This window comes from Vollenhovia emeryi, unplaced genomic scaffold, assembly GCF_000949405.1.
Source record: "Vollenhovia emeryi isolate VEMERY1.0 unplaced genomic scaffold, V.emery_V1.0 DF939140.1, whole genome shotgun sequence".
Taxonomy (NCBI): domain Eukaryota; kingdom Metazoa; phylum Arthropoda; class Insecta; order Hymenoptera; family Formicidae; genus Vollenhovia; species Vollenhovia emeryi.
The window spans coordinates 1,425,409-1,445,598 of record NW_011967226.1 but is presented as its reverse complement, the minus strand read 5'-3'; the positions used below and the strand labels follow the sequence as shown (position 1 = coordinate 1,445,598).

The 20,190-nt window shown below is 45.1% G+C and overlaps 1 protein-coding gene across 4 annotated transcripts; it reads right to left on the bottom strand.

Moving 5' to 3' along the window:
• Window positions 1–284: 284 nt before the first annotated feature.
• Window positions 285–20,115, bottom strand: LOC105567140 (tip elongation aberrant protein 1-like). 4 transcript variants are annotated; one of them, XM_012021752.1, is made up of 8 exons: window positions 20,077–20,115; window positions 11,436–11,596; window positions 8,172–8,329; window positions 3,035–3,191; window positions 2,658–2,954; window positions 2,252–2,565; window positions 1,839–2,191; window positions 285–1,754 (listed from the first exon to the last, which is right to left on the bottom strand). In XM_012021752.1, exons 1-8 carry the CDS (start codon window positions 20,112–20,114, stop codon window positions 989–991), a joined length of 2,244 nt encoding a protein of 747 aa, XP_011877142.1. In that variant the 5' UTR covers window position 20,115; the 3' UTR covers window positions 285–988. The 4 variants fall into 4 exon arrangements, with proteins under 4 accessions (XP_011877142.1, XP_011877143.1, XP_011877144.1 ...); XM_012021753.1 differs by having other exon boundaries at window positions 1,839–2,179; XM_012021754.1 differs by having other exon boundaries at window positions 1,839–2,155.
• Between the last annotated feature and the right edge of the window lie 75 nt (window positions 20,116–20,190).

The window sequence follows — 20,190 nt, the reverse complement described above, 5'->3', positions numbered from 1 at the left end:
ATCTCAATCGCCGACTTGATCTGCGCTTCTATTTGAACATTCATGTTTTTACAAAACTCACACTGGGAACACTCAAATCGGCAGGTTCAATATGAACTCACGATTCGCAAATATTGTGTTCTATGGCTTTACTTTAAACATACACGCGTCACATATAGTAGGAATATTAATTTGACATGTTTGGTTTTTTCAATTAAACATAAGAGAATGTTAATCCTTTATACAAAGAAATAAAAATTTGAATATAATTTTTTTTACATTTTTTCGACCACCAATCGTTAATAAATATGAATAAATTAATAAATAAAATTAATAAATTAAACATTGAGAAATATAAAATACATAAGAGCAACAATTCAACGAAATAATTGGCTATATTTATTATTATCTATTTATTTACCTATCTATCGGCACATTAAATTAAAAGTGAAGATCTCTATATCTCTCACCTAAGCAGCGCGATTACGTTATTATAGATTACTTTCTGCACGATAAAATTTAATATATTTTAAAATGTACTTCTCTAAATATATATTGCGCATTGATACACCGATGGCATTGGCCAGAAACAATGGCTACATTTTGGCATGTTATACAATACTTCTCTACTGACGTCTGTTTCGACATTGACAGTGCAACGTAAAAGATGTAACGTAAATGGTAATAGCAACCAACAAACTTTAACGAACGGAAAAAGTCAACAATTACAACAAAAGACACGTTTGCTTTGTAACGAAGAACGCAACATGTATAAAAGTAACGATGTTTAACTATAATATTAATAATCAAATAAATCAGGATATACGTCGAAAAGTCGATCTCTCTCTTGAAGCGTCAATTTTACCATCAAGAAATATTTGCAAGACACCACAGCAACTTGGAAAAATTGGACTGCACGAACGCTTCCCTTAATCATCAGTCTTCTCGTGCTCTTTCTTGTCACTAACAGTGCGCGGATGACTCAGCTAAAGTGGACCATCGGTCATCCTTAGAAGATATGCGGAGCTAGTTGTAATTTCCAAAGAGAAACCGGCCTGGCGAACACCGTGACTTGACCCTTTTCTTTGCCGCCAACCAAAAAAACATACAAGGGTGCCGGTCCGTAGGAAGATGTTTTTGCATCGGTTGCATCTACCGCCGCTACTTTTGCCCTCTGCCTCTCAGCCCTCGACGCGCTCACCGCTCTTCTCGACGGCGAACCCAACGGCAAACTCTTCGGTGGCGCTCGGGGCACCCTTCTAATTTCCTGAAGCTCCAAAAGCTCCGCGAATGTCTGCGAAGCCGATCTTCCAGGTTCGTCTTCCAATACGCTATCGGGTGGGCTGTTGAGTAACTTGGCATACTTTCCGTCCTGCTGCTGCTGCTGCTGTTGTTGCTGTTGTTGCGGATGATGGTGGTGATGGTGGTGATGGCCAGACTTTGTTTCATCAAGGCCAAGGTAGTTCGGGTTACAGAAACCGAATTGACCCTCTCGTATCGTCGACGAAGAGACAATCGGCCTGTGCGGCTTCGATCTTCTTCCAGACACCCAATCGTCTTCTGCAAGGGGATCGCCCGGACTTCTCGCCTCGATACTCGCGTAATCCGACGTCGATTCCTCACCCTCCTCGAGGTCGGCGAAACGAACGGATGCGGAGGTAGGGATCTTCGTCGTCGTCGGAGTTTTTGGCGTTTGCAGAGCGGCTTCGTAAAGATGCGAGCTGTAACTCTCGCCGCGGGTGGGCTGACAGGCTTGGTGTACCGCTGCAAAATCTCTGCAACGAATATAGAAGGAATGTAGGAATCCTACTGAATTCTTAACGAATTGTTATAACAGAATATGTACAAAGGTAACTCACCGTCTTTCCTCTTGAACTTCAATCAGCCTCGACGTGGGCGGTTCCTTGCGCTCCTCATTGTCGCTATTTTCATCCGGATCTACGAAGACCAATCTAGCGGCCTCTACAGGCGTGAGAACAGGAGTTGGTAACGTCAAAGCACGAAAGTTTGGCACCGAAATAGGATCTCTGGTCATACCAGAAGTATTGCTAGTATTGCTAACGTCAATCGCCCTCGCCGTTACCTCTGACGCTTTTTGTCTTCGGCGGGCCAGCGTGTTGGCACTGCGAGATTTCACCATTCCCGTGGAGGGTTCGATCACCTCGACGTCCACTTGCTGAAAAGGATAGTATGTGTTTGCCTGCATGCAGGCCTAACTGGCACATAAAAGCGCATCTATCAAGAACGTATTTTGGAATTTTGGCACACGTACCTCTTGGGGGCTCTCTTCATTGTCATCGTGTCCACTGAGAACTGAATAACTGCACTTCGTCGGATGACTAAGCCTCGACAGATTTATTTGCGACAATTTGGAAATTTCCCTGAGAAAGCTGGGTCTGGCCGAGGGTGTCTCGTTTGGCGATATTCTATTGCTCGAGAGCCTAGGCCTTTGGCTTCTCGGCCTCGGTTTTGAATTGTCTACGCCTGTTCCGCGAATCAGCAGTTCGGACACTGCGAGAGCGACGCTTTCAGCTCTCGGCTGCGGTTTCGGTCCTGATACCGACAGTTTTTCCCATGTTTCTGTACCTGTGTCGAGATAATTGAAGGATATATTTACGAAAGTCATATAATATTGTACATTTAAAACTTTTTTACTATAATAATGTAACAATGGGTACCAAAATGAAATCGCCAAAGCTCGTTTGTCGCCAAACCGCCGCTCTCACCGCCGAAGATCAGCATGCAACTTGGCAATCTGCATGCGGCGTGGCCGTGAAGAGGTCCAGGGCCTGGTTTATTCTTCAGCATAGACCACGAAGAGCTGTTGACGTCCCATCGCCAGCAGTCGTTCCTTTCTTGAAGATCCGTCATGCCGCCGTAAATATACATTGCATCACCGTGCAGAACCGCTGAGTGCTTGTGCCTCGCAGCCGGCCCGCTTTCGCTCGACGAAAGCAGATGCCAAGACTCAGTTTCTGTAACGTTCAAGCAAGTTGGACTTAGTTATGCATTGTTATTGATCGCGGGCTACACACGAGGTACGAAGTGACGTTACCGAAATGAAAGGCCCACAGTTCAGAGGAGCTTCCACGTAAGTCCTGATAACCGCCGTATATGAGCATCTGTCCGCGATGTACTAAGGCGCTGTGACCTCTTCGGCCTCTAGGAATCACACAGCCCCGTTGAGCTCTCACCTTCCTCCATATGTTTGTCTGAAAATCATAATCATTCATTGTCAGATTACATGGCTTGCCATTGCTCGCGTTGTTTCTCTTAAAGACTTGCTCTTCCGATTAAAAACGGACTTGATTCTACATCTCTGCACGTTTGGGGATACTTGCGAAGGTGGCATATAATATATAATGTGACGATGACACATATAATAAGACCGGCCAGCAACAAAAGGGACAAAGACCTCTACTTTACGGCCCTCCAATTCCACCGTCTGAATAGGCTCGGGGGCTTTAACTCTTGGGGGCTGCGATAATCGCCGTTGCCACCGTCGCTCTGAATAGAGATGCGAAAATTATTCTCTCATCAGTAGCAACGCGAATTCTGGCAAATATTTTATTCGTCGGAACGTGCGCTTACAAAGTACTCATTATAAAAATTTCACCGCTTAAGTATTCGTTGGATAAATATTTTTCTCTTTCTTTTTTTCAACATGGTTGTTTATTTATGACTTTTTTTACGTAGACAAAGTAAAAACGGCATTTTATAAATGGCGTTTTTATAATTTTATAAATGAAGATTGAAAATGTGTGAAAAGTATTAAATCGTGTCGATACTTCGTTGCACGCGAAGCACATTCATTATTTATATGAATTGAAACATTTTTTCACCGAGATGTCGAAGACATATAGCGTAGCAACATACGCAGACGAAAGTCGGTATTCACCGGTGAATATTTGAGCTTAGTAACGCATTCATAGCTCGAGCTTTCATCCAGTCACGAAAAGCATGCGGCTGGATGAAGGAATGTGTGCAATATGTAAAGCCACCGGCGAGGTATTATATAATAAAATTATAACGTGAACGCATTACGAGAGGGAATATATGCATTTATTATAAGGGCGAGTAATTCGAAAAACACATATCAGATTATTATATCAAACGGCGTATAAGACTATACACGTTTAAGATTGATCAAATTTCTTTGATATTCTGTCAAGTCTGTAATGCGATGGAGAGATTTTATTGAGACAGTACTGCATCGTCGTTCGTGCTATTATACAATTAAAACGGGCACCTTGTGGTCAACCCAACTGGCATATTCCTTTATTTATTTAATACGACGTTTCGACTCTATTTTTTGGGTCCTTTTCAAGTAATACTAGGTGAGTCATCGTCGTCCATCGGACCGAGTCGAATTATAAAAATACAAGTGCACGCGTGAGCGCCGTGGATGCTCGGCTCGAGCTGTTCAACAGTTTTAATTTTTAATCGTCACTGGCGACTATAAATAACTTGTTTCTTATTATACAATATTAAAAACTAAAGGACTTTCGTGATGATTAATATTCACGAAAGAATATTCAAGTCTCGTTATATAGGTAAGGAGCAGATTTATTTATACCGCGCTACCTTGGAACAATTTCTATGAAAAGTGTGCCGCGGAAAAAAGGCATTCCTCGCGTGGCCATTATATTTACACGTATCGATGAAATCAATACGTCGTGCCCTCCCCCTCCCTCGCGAGAGATTTATCGCTTAGTCTAGCAGAAAATTCGGGCGTGCGTATCAACCGGCGTTTTAAAATCGCATTAGCCGTCTCCTTTCGAAATACCATGGTTCATGGAATCGCAACACGGAGATGAGCAGATGGACCGTGTAACTTGTCCGGTGAATATACTCGAGAGGATCAGTCCCTTCCGCGCGACGAGACCTACAACCGCGATGAGGACGAGATACGGGTCTTCCCAGTAGCAACCTCAGATTTGCCTAAGAGACGCGAGGCCCTTCAATCCATCGGCTTTAGACGCGCACTTCGCGTAATTACTTTCGACGCTCTTAACCGGCAACGGCTATCTCTGTAGGCGTTCTGTCGCGTATCGACACACACGCTCGTACCACAGGGACACAGGAATCGGCGTGTTTCGCGATAGACTATGCCCCGAGCAGGGTAAAAGACCTCGTGATTGCCACTATACATCAAAAGGATTACCGGTGTCCGTTCCGCTCTCTGAGGGAGCCGTGAATACATCTACTACCCTCGGGATATTTAGCCGTGGATATATATATTTTGTCATATATGAGAATAGCTGATGTATTTTACAATGTGTGCATTTTTAACGAAAAGAATTTATAAACCACAAAAGAGATTCAAACAAATACCCATCTTATTATGCATCACCGTGGAACAGCATAGCGTACAATGGAATTCACTCTACAAAGAGCGTTTTTCGTAAAAATGTAAAAGACGTGGGATAACATGTATGCTACGTCGCATGCGCGCCTTCTTTCACTTTCTAAAAACCAGGTAGTGTTTTAACGAAGTGGGGAGGGGAAAGTGAAAAAGATAGGGAGGTAAAGAAAGTAGGGAAAGAACAAACGCGCCGAGCAACCCCTCCGGCTTAGCCAATCAGCTCTGCCTGACGCGTTTTGTAACGCAGATTTCAATAATACAGGGCGAACAGACGGAAACAGCGGAGGGATACACCCGTATTTCCTCCACGGTCCAGCGATTAAAAACAAATGGACCAAGAGTAACCATGGTAACTCAGTCAAAACAATCTCGGGACATACGGAAAAAGCTGGAAAAGAGTTGGCTGCGTGCTGCCGATACAATTCGATGCAGTTTCGCTTCGTCTACAACAAAATGTTCTTTTCGACCGTTCGCAGCGTGTAAAACTTGAAGCTTGCATTAGTGGTATTGGGAAAAAGTGAAAACATACGGAAAACATAACTTTTTATTGAGTTATATTTTATTATTATTTAAATAAAAAATGTACAATAATTTATTTGCAGAGAAATAGGTCGGCGAAAGGATAGGTACACTCTCGCGGACAATGAAAACTGCGTAAAAGAGATTATCAGAATAATATGGTCGATGAAACCTATCGAGTGAAAGAGATAGCCGAATATTGCTGACGAAGGAAAGTCAGTGTTGCTGGCATTTATCCGCCCCGTACCAAACCGTGTATCAAGCTACACGGCGCAATTCGGTGCAAACTTGCAGATTTGTGGTAAATGCATTAAATGCAGGAATGAGATTAAACAACTTTATTTGGTTATTGATAGAATTGGAAATAAAGGGCAATATTCTTTATTTAAATTTATAGTTTCCTAAATAAAGGAGTCGACTTTCCTACCTTCGTAAATAAGAAAATAACCCGTAGAACAAATCGATGATGCGTGATGTTTCGCGTCTCACGTTTGATGCGGGTTTATTAATTTTTAATGCCTCGTGCGTGAGTGGCAACTACCCTTGGGAGAATGAAACCCTGTCTGGTTTCAAGGGTACGAATCAGAGGGAAAGCCTGTTAACACCAGCTGCTGCCAAAAACCACCCTCGACTTAAATTGCTCTTGAAGGTCTCGCGAAAGATGTACCGCCTCTGAATATTGTATGAAATTAGAGGGCGCGTCAGCAAATGTTAACACAATCGCAAAAAAATGAATAAGAATCAATGTAAAATTTTATAATATTATGTATGCATATATGCTTGTATATCTATAAAAACAGAGAGAGAGAGAGAGAGAGAGAGAGAGAGAGGGACAGATACCTTGAAAATCGATTGTTCTATCGAGACGAAAACTCATTCATCATCGATGTCGAGGCATTTCTATCACTCTCACAGAATGACAGATGCATTACATAGGCATTCTCTCAATCGCAGAGAACGCAATACATTATATCAAAGCCGAGAAACTTAATTTCCAAGACAGGGAACATGATATTCGACAAATGGTGAAATAATTCCTGATGATTTGTAAGTCTGATCAAGAAGGCAAATTGTGGCTGCGGATTAGTTAACTTGATTAATTTAAAGCATTTATCAATGCTGCCAGTACATTTCCGCGTTTCGTCTAGAATTCGCTATCAGGATTTCAATTGAGTTCGTTATCAAGATTTAGTTAAGAACGGCCCGTGCGGTCTGATTAGATGAGACGACGGGCAGCCTCCGAATGGCCTCCGGGCAATCGCTATGGCTGTTTCGGTGATCAGAAGGAGGTTTGCACCCCCTCGATTTGGTAAACGAGACGAAGGGCAATATTGGACAACTGCGCCGAAGTTGATTGACAATATCGCGCGCCGATGCCTTCTCAATTTGAAATGTACGCAAGTTTCAGACCATAGTCTCATGCTGAATAAATAAATAAAAAACGTAACATTAAAATAACTTATAAAATTATTTGGCGATACAACCGACGTATAATTTGCATATTGCGAAATATCATTGCGAGGTGTCGTATATCTTCTGCTAAAAATAAAATTCCTCGTTAAAACACGAGCTAAAAGTTATAGTATTATGGTAATAGGATCACCTATGTGGGAAAGGCAAATTGTTAGAACAAACGTTATCTTTGTAAACTCAGGTTGGTCGATGTCTAAACTAGATCATTCTTCTGTTTGTGCGAATCGAGGAGGAGGAGCAACATCGATTCCGAGCTTCGCTTATTTCGCAGGATTGGTTTTCCGCACGCGAGACGTCTCCCTTGTAACCGGAAGAGGCCAACCACCCCGTGTTGCTCGTTTCGCGCCGCGCTTATTATTCTCCCCAAGGAGTGCTTGGCACTGTGTGGAGGACAACGGGATAACAACGACAGTTCCGGTGAATTTCTACACGTGCTCGATCCGCGAGTGGTTATTGGCAAGATAAGCTTCGGTTGCCCTCGGTAGCTTGTCACCCATTGCTAAAACTAGCCCTCTGTCAGAGGGCTGTGGGGAAAGTGTCGCGCTACCGCGTAAAACTCGTAACCGGTGACGTTGCTATCGATTAAGCGATGTTTCTCGAGGGTGCAATTTTTCCGTCTCTCCTTCACGACGGGACTCCCCCTCGTCGTAGGGAAGATCATTAAGAGCTTTCTCAACGCGATACGACGCTGGCTGTCGGGATCGTTATCGAAAGTGTGGGGACACGTCGATGCCTATCTCCGCAAAAGCGCTCGTTCTAAGATGCGCTGTTCGCGCGACTGAACTTCTCGTACGCGATAAGCGATATTGCACATTTGTATTTTGCGAAGCATTACCTTGACGTTGTAGACCCAGAGTGGCGTTTCCGTACCAGCAGAAAAGCCCAGCTCGCCGCCGAAAACGTAGAGGCAATCCTTATACGCCACCGCGCTGTGTTCCTGGAGAGCCGGCGGCCGCTCGCCGCCCGGATGCAATTCCTCCCACTTGCTCTCCGCTGAAAAAGAAACGGAGAGAAGCTTGTCACGTAATCCGACATTCTTATTCTTCGGGTTGGGTATGCAGCTGTTACGGAAAGTGCACGTATTACAAATGCACGAGAGCGCAAAACGTCGAGCTTGTCTAATGCACTCGTTGCATTCTCATAACGGACCACGGTCCTAGCAGAATGTGCATTGTATGTGCATCCCAGTTTTTGGTTAAAAAATACAGTCGCTTTTCAACGTGACAATACATGCGATACTTAGGAGTTTTTGCAAAGAATAGTTACATAATTTTGCACTCCGCGCCCCAGCAATTGTGCTCGCAGGCAAACACGTTTTATATTTTGTGAATTCTCATAATTAATAATTTAGCTAGATTTATTTCATATATAACAAAACTAGAAGAAACGAAGGGAAGATCTGAGATTTCTCGTGCTATTCGATCGTAATAGCGACAGTTTGCGAAGAGAATATTAAAAATCTCTTGTGTATCTGGCCTCTTAATAAAACAGACGTCTGGACGTCCCTCGAAACTACCGTGAAGAGAAAGCCAGAACTCTATCTCTCTCAGCGAAGGTACAGGAGATGTAAAAGCGAGGAGAGCTCGCTCGAGTAGCATAAATTTGCGTTTTTTATCGAAATACTCTTCTGGCGGTATCGGGGTGAATCTAGAGATATTGCTGCATGCGCCAATTATTATTTTTTTCCTCTGTTCGTGCTTCGAATTGATTTTGTGTCTCCTCTCGACGTAATCTCGTTGCTGTGTTCCAGATGATAGCGCAGAGGAAGCTTTCTATTAAGTTTTCATTTCTATTAAGTCAAATCGTAGAATCTCTTATTGCTCATTTACTTCATATCAAACAATTTGTTAATAGATCAATTTTACGTCTCCTCTTTTTTTTCTTCTGCCGAGCGCACCCTCCTCTATGATCTCACATATCTTTCATATCGCGCCTTGCTTTCATCCCACGACCCTCGCTCTGTCCCTTTCATGCCGCATCCTCTTTATTCACCCGGAACCGCTTTGAGGGGAATGATAATATCCATAAATAAATGAAAAAGAACGAAATATGTGTGATTCGTGAACGACATTCGTGCCGACACTATCACCTAATTCCGCAATATCCGCGAAAGCTTCAGCTTCTCCTCGGAACGTGCTCGGAACGTGCTCGAGAACAAAGACCCGGGTAAGGACCGTAACGTTCCGGCTGAAGCATCTCCGATGTCGCTGGAATGATACTAGATGCCCGATATTGATTGCGTAGTACACGTGTCGTATCTAGTTTTGACACAGTGGAACAATGCCTCTCTCTCTCTCTCTGTCTAAAAGCGTACATTGCAAAATTGCAGCGTGTTCGATGCACAAGAGACTCGGTATTTCCGAACGAGTGGATATACGTGCTTTATACAACAACTTGGGGTCATTAAAGCCACTTTTGTCTCTTCGAACCACCTTCGCGACACGAGAATTAAAGGTACTTCACGCGGGTACTTTATGGAAAAAGAAATTTATGTTCTGAAGAAAGTAAGAGCACAGACTTGAAATGAATCTTTATATCCTCTCTTTTACCACCGCAACTTTTTTCTTCGATCAACTAGCTTTGCTCTCGAAATGCGTCCTTCTCACATGTCTCGAGAAATAGTTAGCCCTCTAATAGTCCGATGATAGAAGAGGCTGGGACAGAAAACTGGGCTCCGCTGGAGCACTCTTGTGATTCTTCGAGTTATCACAATATTTTTGCGAGACCAAGTAGAGCGACGAGGCTAGGCTTTTAAAACGGAGGGGTAGTAACAGCCAGGGAGCATTGTTTGTCCCAGGAAACGAAGCGCTACCCGCCAACCCTTCCGCTGCTGCTTCAATATTCACCCGAACAAGCACACGGCCGAACAATACCCTCTGATTAAGAGACCCGTTCGTGCGAGCGCGAGCGAAACGAATTCGCGCTACACCGGCTGTACTTTGACTTCATAAATTGACATAAATCATCGCTCGTCCTCGAGATGGTTTCAAGACGTCAACGTTCGTGATCTTTCGCCGCGTCGCCCCGAGCTTAGGCGTCTCACTACGCGCGATTCGTGATTAGTAGAAATTCGTCGGACATTTTCGTTATTACTTTACCACACTGCTCGTGATTCGCAGCTTATTATTCGTAATTCGTTATTTGTCGTTTCGTTCGTGTTAACTCGGACAGCTTTTAGCCCCGGTTTCACCGACGTTGTTTAACTTTAAGCTTAGTTTAATCCATTCTTTGCCTCTTCTTAACTGTTACTTTAGAAAGAGACAAACACGAATTAAACCAAGATGAAAGTTAAGCGACGTTTGATGAAGCCAGGCCTTAACGTTTACCTATTGTCACAGGACTTGAATCATAAGTCTACAATTAGTCGAGTCTCAATGTCCAAAAGCCACTATTTTGTCAAAAAGTGATCTGCTCGGCTAGCGAATCACTGCGTATGGCGAATCGAACAATTTTTCCCTCACGCTATTCGCGAATCGTGCATAGTATGGCGCTGGGTTTAGGAACAAACCGATTCATCGTCGCGTTAATCAAAAATATACGCGGCGAAAAGAGCTACGATATACGAGATTTTAATTGTTCGGAAGCAAGATAAGACGCTACTCGTCTCCCCCCCCCCCCTTGTGTTAGGGATGAACGCGGATAAAAGCGATGGAACGTTTCGGTCGGAGGAAAATCTCACCCTGTCACGTACATAAGCCACCGATTATGGCCGACGGACGCAATTAATTCACGTATGTCTGATCTCCGTGGAAACACCACGTAATTGTGGAGTTACCGTCCGCGGATTTAGCTGATGTACGTAGGCTTTAATAATGGTGCATTATTGATCAGACCGCGTTGAAATTCCGTCGCGCACCCTTGTTCCATGGGGTGCGCCAGTGGAATACGATGGGGTGCGCTGGTCAGAAACGACGTTGGTACTGTACATCGCGCGCTTGAAACCACTCGAAATACTGCCGTGCCAGTCTCCCGATAATTATCGAGATATTTTCCACACTTCCTCGAAGCAACGCGTAGCTGAAACCCGATCCCGAACGCATGATTAATGCGCGCGACGGTGCGCGAGCTAACGTATAAGCGGGAAAATGTGAAGGCTCACCAAGGCTGTATCGCCAAAGATCTTTGAGAGGTAGGTTTCCATTTCGGCCTCCGAGAAGGTATACGTGACCGGCAAGTAAGGTGGCACTGTGCTTACTCCTCGAAGGTGGTGCTGGTCCATTTTCAATGCCAGCCGCGGTAACCGAGCTCCACATTTTCTTCCTGAAATAAAAGACACGACGGGAATCATTTCATCATGTCCACCGTCTCGCATCAACGGGAGATCGCTGCCGGAGGGAGGTTTATTACTGTAATTCTGGTAAGCTTTATTAAAACATTGGTAACACGGTGGCTTTATCTAAAGCCAATTAGAAGCTCGAGAGATTAAATGGTATCCTGATAGATACAGATGGTCTTGTAATGGCATTGGTTTCCCCTGGTCCTTCGTGATATCTTATTCTCCCGCTTTCCGAATGTTTCCTTCGTCTATGGAATTACTACCGAGAGAAGGAAGTTGCCGTCTCGGAAGCTGGGGATAAAATACATTCATCCCGGCTACCGCTTCTTATCAGTCGTGTACATCCGCACACACGACACATCTCTTTTCTAGCGGACGTTTTAATCTACAAAACAAATAAACAGATGGCGATTTGTCTTCAACTTCGCGACGAATGTATTTTTCCTAACTGTTTCTTATTATTTTCACAATAGAGAGCTGACGATTTACGACTTTGCTGTAAGAAGCTCTGAATATCTAAATGTGCATGAAAATTTGAATAATCTAAGAGACGCAAATTCGTGCGAAAGGTATGCAATTTAAATATGCAAATTTAAGCATTTACTGAAGCAAGACAGAAGATTAATCGGATCTCTCCAGGAGTTTCGTTGACAACTGTAGTGGAATAGTGCGTCGATTTACGATTTTATTGGAGCGGTGGGCGGCAATTGCTAGCAAAATTTTCAGGAAATAAAGCGCTGATTGGATTCCGAGGAGACCCAGCGTCAGGTGTGGCGATTTTTAGGTGGCCCCCTAAAGCGAGGGATGCCGCTGACCGTCATTGGCCGGCTCGTATTCCCTCGGCGCTGTTGCATTAGTAACACACCTCGCACATCTGTTCCAAGATAATCTATTTCCGCATCCCTAGTTTCTTCACTCGATTTATCAGCGACCCCCTCGAAAGCCTCGAGGAACTCTCTGATGGGATTTTTAGCACATTTAAGACAATGCATGCTATTTTCTATCCCTCCAGATTCTAATATGTACCTTATACTTCTCGACGAATAATCAATTAAGCGCTGCGCTTTTACCCGAGTGCATGCCTCGGTGCCTAACGACCGGTCCATCGCGCGCAAACCTATAAAATCCAATTACCCGAAGAAGCCGAGCTCGGCCTTCGACGTTGGCCTTATGAGTTTCCACCCGAGCCTATATCAGGCGCCGGCACTCGAAATTCAATTACGGCAGCTGTGAAATCGGGTAAACGAATGCACCCTCACGCGCGTCCCGAACACGCGTAAGCAAATACACGTTCCTCGTGAAATAATATCTTCCGAGGTAGACGCCGCGGTACAGTTATCGATCTATCTTCACTAGCATTCGCCTCGGTACGAGCGATCCACTCGCCAACGGCATGATCAAAGAAGGGTGCACAGGAGGGGTATCAATTTTGAACTCCATGTTACAATAAACTTTCTCAACCGTACTGATGTCATTATAACATTATCTCGTTCCTGGCTCACACGAAAAGCTGGTTGTCGCTCTTTCCTTCCTCTGTTACGAACGGTCGAAGAGAGACAGGTGCAAATTAAAATTCTCTAAGGGCCAGTTTCACAAACGTCGGTTAACTGCTAACCGAAGGTTAATTGATCCGCTGTCTCTTCTTAAATAATAAGATGAAAAAAGATAGGGAGTCGACTGAACCCTAGTTAACAGTTAACCGATGTTTGTGAAACTGGCCCTAAAGATTAGAAGATGCAATTGATATCACTCTGTTCAAAGTAAATCTTTTGTCGAGACAGAGCGAGCGACGATGAAGCGAAGTGACTGGATTATTTCAGTTTCTCACGAGATGCATGTGGATTTATTTTTATCTCGTATATTTCTCATAGATCGGTGAGTAAGACGCGCCATTTCCTCCCTGCAGCTTCCCGTCGTAAGATCTCTCGGATATGGAATGTATACGTGAAACGCGCGATCGCTGGCGAGGATTTTACAGCAGCTGCACACACGTGTCTGAACTATATCGACGGATTCCATCGGCTTCCGGCAGAGAGAATGCCGAGCGATAATGTCCCGTCCGCAGATTTCAGGGTACGAGCCGTATCGGCCCTTTACACCCCCTCGGTAGCTACGCTCGACCCAAAAGCCCGGGATTAAACGCGCCGGCACGGCAATTTTTCAACGATTTTACGGGCTCGACTTCGGGATTTACGATACGCAAAACGCTCCAAGATCTTTTCCCCTACGGGAAAATTCGGCCGCGATGTCCGAATGTCAGAATCTCAGCTTCGAACGCCCATCGATCTTACCGAACGTCCGAATTCTCGGGTCGTAGAAATTTTTTTTTTTACTGCAAATGGTCGTAAATGGCGTGATCCAATTAATCAAAATTGGCGCATCAATTAAGAATTGATTTGTTTCGAGAGCCCGTCTTGAATATTTAAGTAAAAGGAGCTCAGTTAATTTTTAGACCCATTAAATATGAGTGAGGAAAGGCCACGGTTTTTAATCCGCTCCGGAATTGTTTCTAAATGCGGCTGTCTGACCTTCATCGCGTATCAAATGAGATAAGTACGACACATCGCGCGATTAAAGGATTGCAAATAATTACATTTGACGTTAAATGCGTAGTCCTGATGTTTAATGCAGACGTCCAGGTGTTCCGCGGGTTTAATCTACGGCGTGTGTTGAGAAAGTGTCTCGAAAGGCCTGGTAAACACGCAATATCTGCAAATATCGACAATTGTCACTGGAGGAACGCGTCCCTCGTCACAAGAGATGTGCCACGCTGTACAATTGAGAATACCCTATCATCCTTGACGAGGGAACAACGCCGCAGCCGCGAAGAGAACAGCTCGGATTCGAGAATCACGCGGATAGCAGCAGCATGGAAGACGCACGGCTCGCTCCCTTTCCTACGACGTTACCCTCGTGAGATTTAAGTTAAGGGGTTGGGGGGGGGGGAGAGAGCTTGGGGAGATCAGAATCTAGTCAAGCCTTTGCACATCGAATATCGCGGAAATGAAATCGGCAGTCGGTCGATACCGCGGATCTTCCTATTCGAAAGAGAGGTGAGAAGAACGTTCGTCTATACCGCATACTTAAAGCAATTCCAATTTCACGTGGTAAGGTGAGGTTTGCCATGGGAAATTTGCAGCGCTGGGTTAGAACACATTGCATATTAATATGTGGAGGATACCGTGTCTCTGTATAATCTGCGTAATAAAAAAAATATGTAACGATCTAAGGGGAGGAATTGCGCAGACAAAACTGTATCGTGCATGGAAAGTATTTGAGCCCCGCGTTAATTGTTCAAATCCTTCCAAAATTGTACATCTCCATTACCGGCGCTTCGCCACGGCGTAGAATTTACTCTGGGCGCCATTTACATAAACGTTCTCCTTTAAACAATTTGGTAGGGCGAACGCCCCCGCGTTACAAGCAACCCACGAAGGACCGCGGGTAAAAGAAGCGCGATTCTTGTGCAAACACTGCGGTAGTTCTCATTACCGATCCCTTTGTGCCGGAAAGAACATCCTCTAATCTGCTGCATATCTTAAGGGACGCTCGTCCATTAGTGCTTTATTTAAATTTCAAGCAGCGAACGCGCGTGCAATGCAGAAATTGCAAAGTTAACTTTTACGAAGGGGCCTCGAAACAATCATCAATATGAAAACGAATTCGCCCGTCGCGGTTCCCACTCTGTATTTATCGAGACGAAATTCTTTTAGGAAAGCGCCGCGGCGTCTCTCTCTCTCTCTCTCATTTATTTCGTTTGTTGTATTACTTCATCCGCTGCAAGCGGAGTTGCTTAAACGGCGTAACGTCGTATATAGAATGTGCGGTTCACACAGAGATATATGAAGAACATTGATTTTCTGCTGAGGTTAAGGACACGATGAATTGCAGGCATCTACTATAGCCACGTGACTTTTATCCCTTCGATGAAAATTTGTAACCGCCTACGACGACGGCTCTTCCCTCATTGAAATTCTTTGTCGCCTGTGATTTACGTCCGCGCGATCGGTACACTCGATTAAAAGAGATACATATTTCTCCGAGCGAATATTTGAAACAAACTGCGGCTGGCGCTACACCAAACTACCAGTGTCAATTACTAAAATTATAGTACATTTCCTTCGGCCAATAGATTTTTTTCGAAGGTTCTCTTCTTCGTTTAGAACAGATTCGGAGCGTTTAAATTGTGACGAATTTCTCCGGGGGGTTTCGAAAAGTGTAAATTATTACGCACTACAATTTTGAAGCTTCTCACCGAGTCTACTCGGATATACCGAGCTCGAGGATTGATCTGATCAACCTCGTTCCACGTTGAGTATTAAAATTAGATCGCTGATGCAATGTTCTCTTTTTAAACGCTTTTAAACGCTAAATCCGAATCCATCTTCGAATCGCTTTTCCATCGGCAACTCTGTCCATCCAGTTAACAGGCTTACCTCTTAGCTCGGCGGACCTTTTATCTCATTAGCTGGGACGAATGCAACTCGTGACCCACATGCAATCGGCGTTTTATAAAAGCCCCCAAACACACACTGCACTATACGGAGGCCGACGTGCTCGCTCTCTCGTTCTCTCTTCAAGCGTGCATCTGCCGTCGGGTCTTCCTCGGCGCCACATCCAGGTGCGCCGGAAACAACGCGACACACGCAGGGCAAACATACACGCGAGTGGACAGAAGTGTCGAGGGACGGTCTCTGGAAATCAAATGGCCATAAGCGCCTCGCGCGCGAATATCGGCGCCGATTCGATACGCGTGGGGTACGAATCCGCGCGTAATCAGACGACGCGCATCATCGCCCGCCGCAGCGGCAGCCGTGGACCCGACACACTCTCGTGCGCACTCGAATCGCATCAGCCGCAGGCACCCGTGGATCCACGAAAGGGTTCAACGAACCTAACGCTCGCCGTATTATCGAACGTCAGTTTTTTCTCCACGCTATCATATCCGCTGCGCCCCGCCGAGCTTCGCGCGTCACCATCGTTCAGGTCTCAACCACGGGCGATCACCGCATCTTCACATTTCTCGCGCCACGAGCACCGTGAGCCAAACTGACGATCCCGGGCTCTCCCAGCTCCTCGTTCTCGCCGCGCCGCGATCCCTCACACTCTCACCGAAACGACCCGACGACGGGGAAAAGCCCACGTTACGCGGGAACGGCGGGCTGCCTGCCGCTTGTTTTCTCCCAACTGCGTCCGGGTCGAGCACCTACCTCGCCGAGTCGTCATTGAGGACTCGACGCAGGCGCGCCGCAACGAGCAACCCTCTTCCCCTTCGTCGCGGCGGCTCCACGTACCGTCGGAAGGGTGGCCGAGCCGGAGCGGAGGGTGAGGGGGCCGGTTGAGCGTACATCCGTCGGATGGACGCCCCGAATGACGGCGATAGAGGGACCAAGGATGACCGTCGCCGGGGGAACAATCCCGCACGGTTTGGTTGATCGTGCTTCAGACTCCGTAGACGCCGATCGTTCCCGAAATAGCTATAGGTATCCCGGCGTTTGAGGCTGAGTACTCTTTGTGGACCAGGCTTTCCAGGCTTTTACGTCCGTTGTCCATCGGGAGAGCTCGTCAATCTATTCTAGTGGAGGGAGTGATATGAAATCGCCTTTTCTTTCTCTTTCCCATACGTTTCAGCGCCGCGTAGAGGTAGAAGAATTTCAACTATCGTTGTATGCACCCGGCAATTATTTCTTTATTCTACTTCGTCAGCGCGATACGTTCGATCAGCGTAATGCCCCGCCGTACAGTAAAATCGGGACGAGCATTGAAATTAATTTAGGAACGAGATTGCGTGGCATAAAAAAGTGTATCTTGAGGGCTGGTACCATCGTGTCATCTTGGAGACGTGTAATTTGTTTCGTGAGATCTTTGCCGATCGACGATCGACAACGCTGGTCCCTCGCGCACGGGATGGTTGGCGCGAGACTGACTCGGGCCACCAGACGATCTCGTTGATACAGCATCACCGCTGGACCGACGCATGCGTGGGCGTCAGTTCCCATGGAAACCGGGGGAACGCGAGGCACCGCGTGTGAATGCGTATTGATTACTCTCGCTCCGCGTTCCGCGATCTCTCGTATCTTCTCCGGGGCCACCCCATGCCCCATTCTTCTCTCTCTCTCTCTCTCTCTCTCTATCTCTTTCTGCGAACCCTCCCGTTCCAGAGCGCGAGTGGCGGCTACCCCCCCTCACCCTCTCCTTTCTTTAAATTAGGCCCCCAATGTCCCGTCCCCAGCATCCTCGGAATGGAATCGGGTTTCTCTCTTTCATCGTAGCCGGCCCTCGCGGGGGTCGTCGGTTTTGCCTTAAATTAATGCCCGCGTTCTCGTTCCGCTTCCCGCGGCTGATCGTATACTCGCACTCGACACAATGTACGCGCGCCTTTCCTTCATGCTCGAACGCTCGCATACAGAGGGTCGCGGAAATCGCCTCCTTCTCCCTCGAATTTCGGGTGCTTCTCGCTTCGATTAAAGTTGAAGGCTACAATTAACCAACGGGAAAGTAATCAACTTGGTCATTTGTCGTAGCGATGATGGCGAATGTTGGACGACCGGTAACGTGGGGACAGCAGCCTGGACGTTATCTTGTCGTTTTACGAGGACATCCTCGACATTCTGATCCGAGATTTTATTCGCTGTTGCAAATTTCGTGTAGCACGGCGTAACAAGGACTGAAACCACCGGGTGCACTGTACTCGCATAATTTCGGTCGTTGGTCACACTAGCGGCTACCACGGCGGAACAAATTGTCCTGTTCACATTTCGTAACGACGGAATTCGTTAGGGGAAACGAAACAGGGGGAAATTGACAATCGTCAATTCGAACGAAATATTTTCGGACCATTATTTCTTCATTGACTTGCTCCCGGGTTCGTTTCTCGTAGGTCAGGTCTCTTTGATTCGCTTGTACGGAACGTCTCGACACTCTCGACTGTCTCTCGCCGAAGTATATCAGGAATTAAGAGAAATTGAGAGCGCGCTTAAATTTTCACCGCAAGAGAGAAGCAGACTTTCGTGACGCGGAAAGGCCGAGGGACCGTAGCGGACGTAAAGGGAAAGTGGGAAAAACGAAAGGAAAATTATAACGGAGTCTTACGGCACATTTCCGCGAAAATTGAATTAACTGGACGTTAATTACAGGGGAGAAAGTTGGCCGGAGTGGATATGAGTTTCCTGAAGGGTCAAGATGACACGTGAGATGTTAACTCGGGGCGCTGAGGCGCGAGGCCGATGGGCCACGTACTGGCGCAATTCCACCTCGCGGTCCTGCCAAATTTCGCAAGCAGGTGTTGAAAACAATGACGATGAGAAATCTTAATTAATGTGCTGGCGTGACGATTGTTGACTCACTCGCGACACTCTTATTTTCGCTAGCACTGCTCTGACGTTCGGTCACACTTTGTGACTTCAGGGGCGCAGCCAGCGTTGGTATTATTTTGAGAGTTGCACGGACCTGCAATCGTCTATGCGGCAGGAATAAGAGTAGAAATTACCATATCGTCAGTCGGAGCACATGTCCCGTTAGTCTATGTCTCTAATTGCTGTAACAAGCATCTATAATTGTTATAATGCATTCGTGATTGCAAGCGTCTGTCGTTGCATTATTGTAATATCTGTTTTCTTAGATTAGAAGTCTTAGACAGCTCGCTTCGATAGATGTAACGATTGCTTCGCGTTTATTTTTTAATGTTTGAGTTTTTCGAATAACTGTTGCCACCTGTTAAAATTTACGTTGCTCTGGAAGTTAGGCGTTAAATCAGTAAGACACACAGTTGAAGAATTTGTGTTAAATTTAACAGATATCACATGACCCAAACGGTCCACATAAATTAATATGGATATGCTAAGTGATCACACTAATACTCTGTTAATATTTTAACACAAAATATGTGCAAATCTCGAAATAATTTGAAATAAATTTTGTGAAAAATTAACATATTTTTAGTGACAAAATGAATTTTAAAAATGTAACTTTTACATTTTACAGATGTAATAAGTCAAATGACGGTTCAAAATCACTCTCACTTATGTCACATAGAATAAAATCAACATTTTATTATGTACATTTTAACAGATAAATCTTGTTACTAATAATATAGAACATATGTAAGATTAATTTAACATAAGATTTAACATTTCTTTTCAGTTATTATAATAATTTTACATTTGAGGTCAATTAATGCAAGAGCAATATGTTAAATTAACACATGAATGTGTTAAACATTTAACGCAAAAATTTTAACCGGCATTTGCTTTAACAAGGAAACGCAAATTTTTCAACTGTGCATACAACACGTACGTGTAAACACGAATCAAATCTGTCCAAATATCAGGCGTTTGTAAAGCTTGAAAAACCTCTCGTTATTTAACTGCAATTACGCAAAAAACAAAGTACGAGTAAAGCGTAGTGAGTAATTTTTGCATTCTGACTTCCTGTACCCAACAAATTTTGCAAGAAAGTTACGTACATTCGTCCCTGAGGGGTGAATACGCGACAGCATCCCATGCATGACTGCTATATAAATAGGTGAAACTTGAGAAATTAGAGAGCCACTTTTGTGTCATCTCTGCGTTAGAGAGCG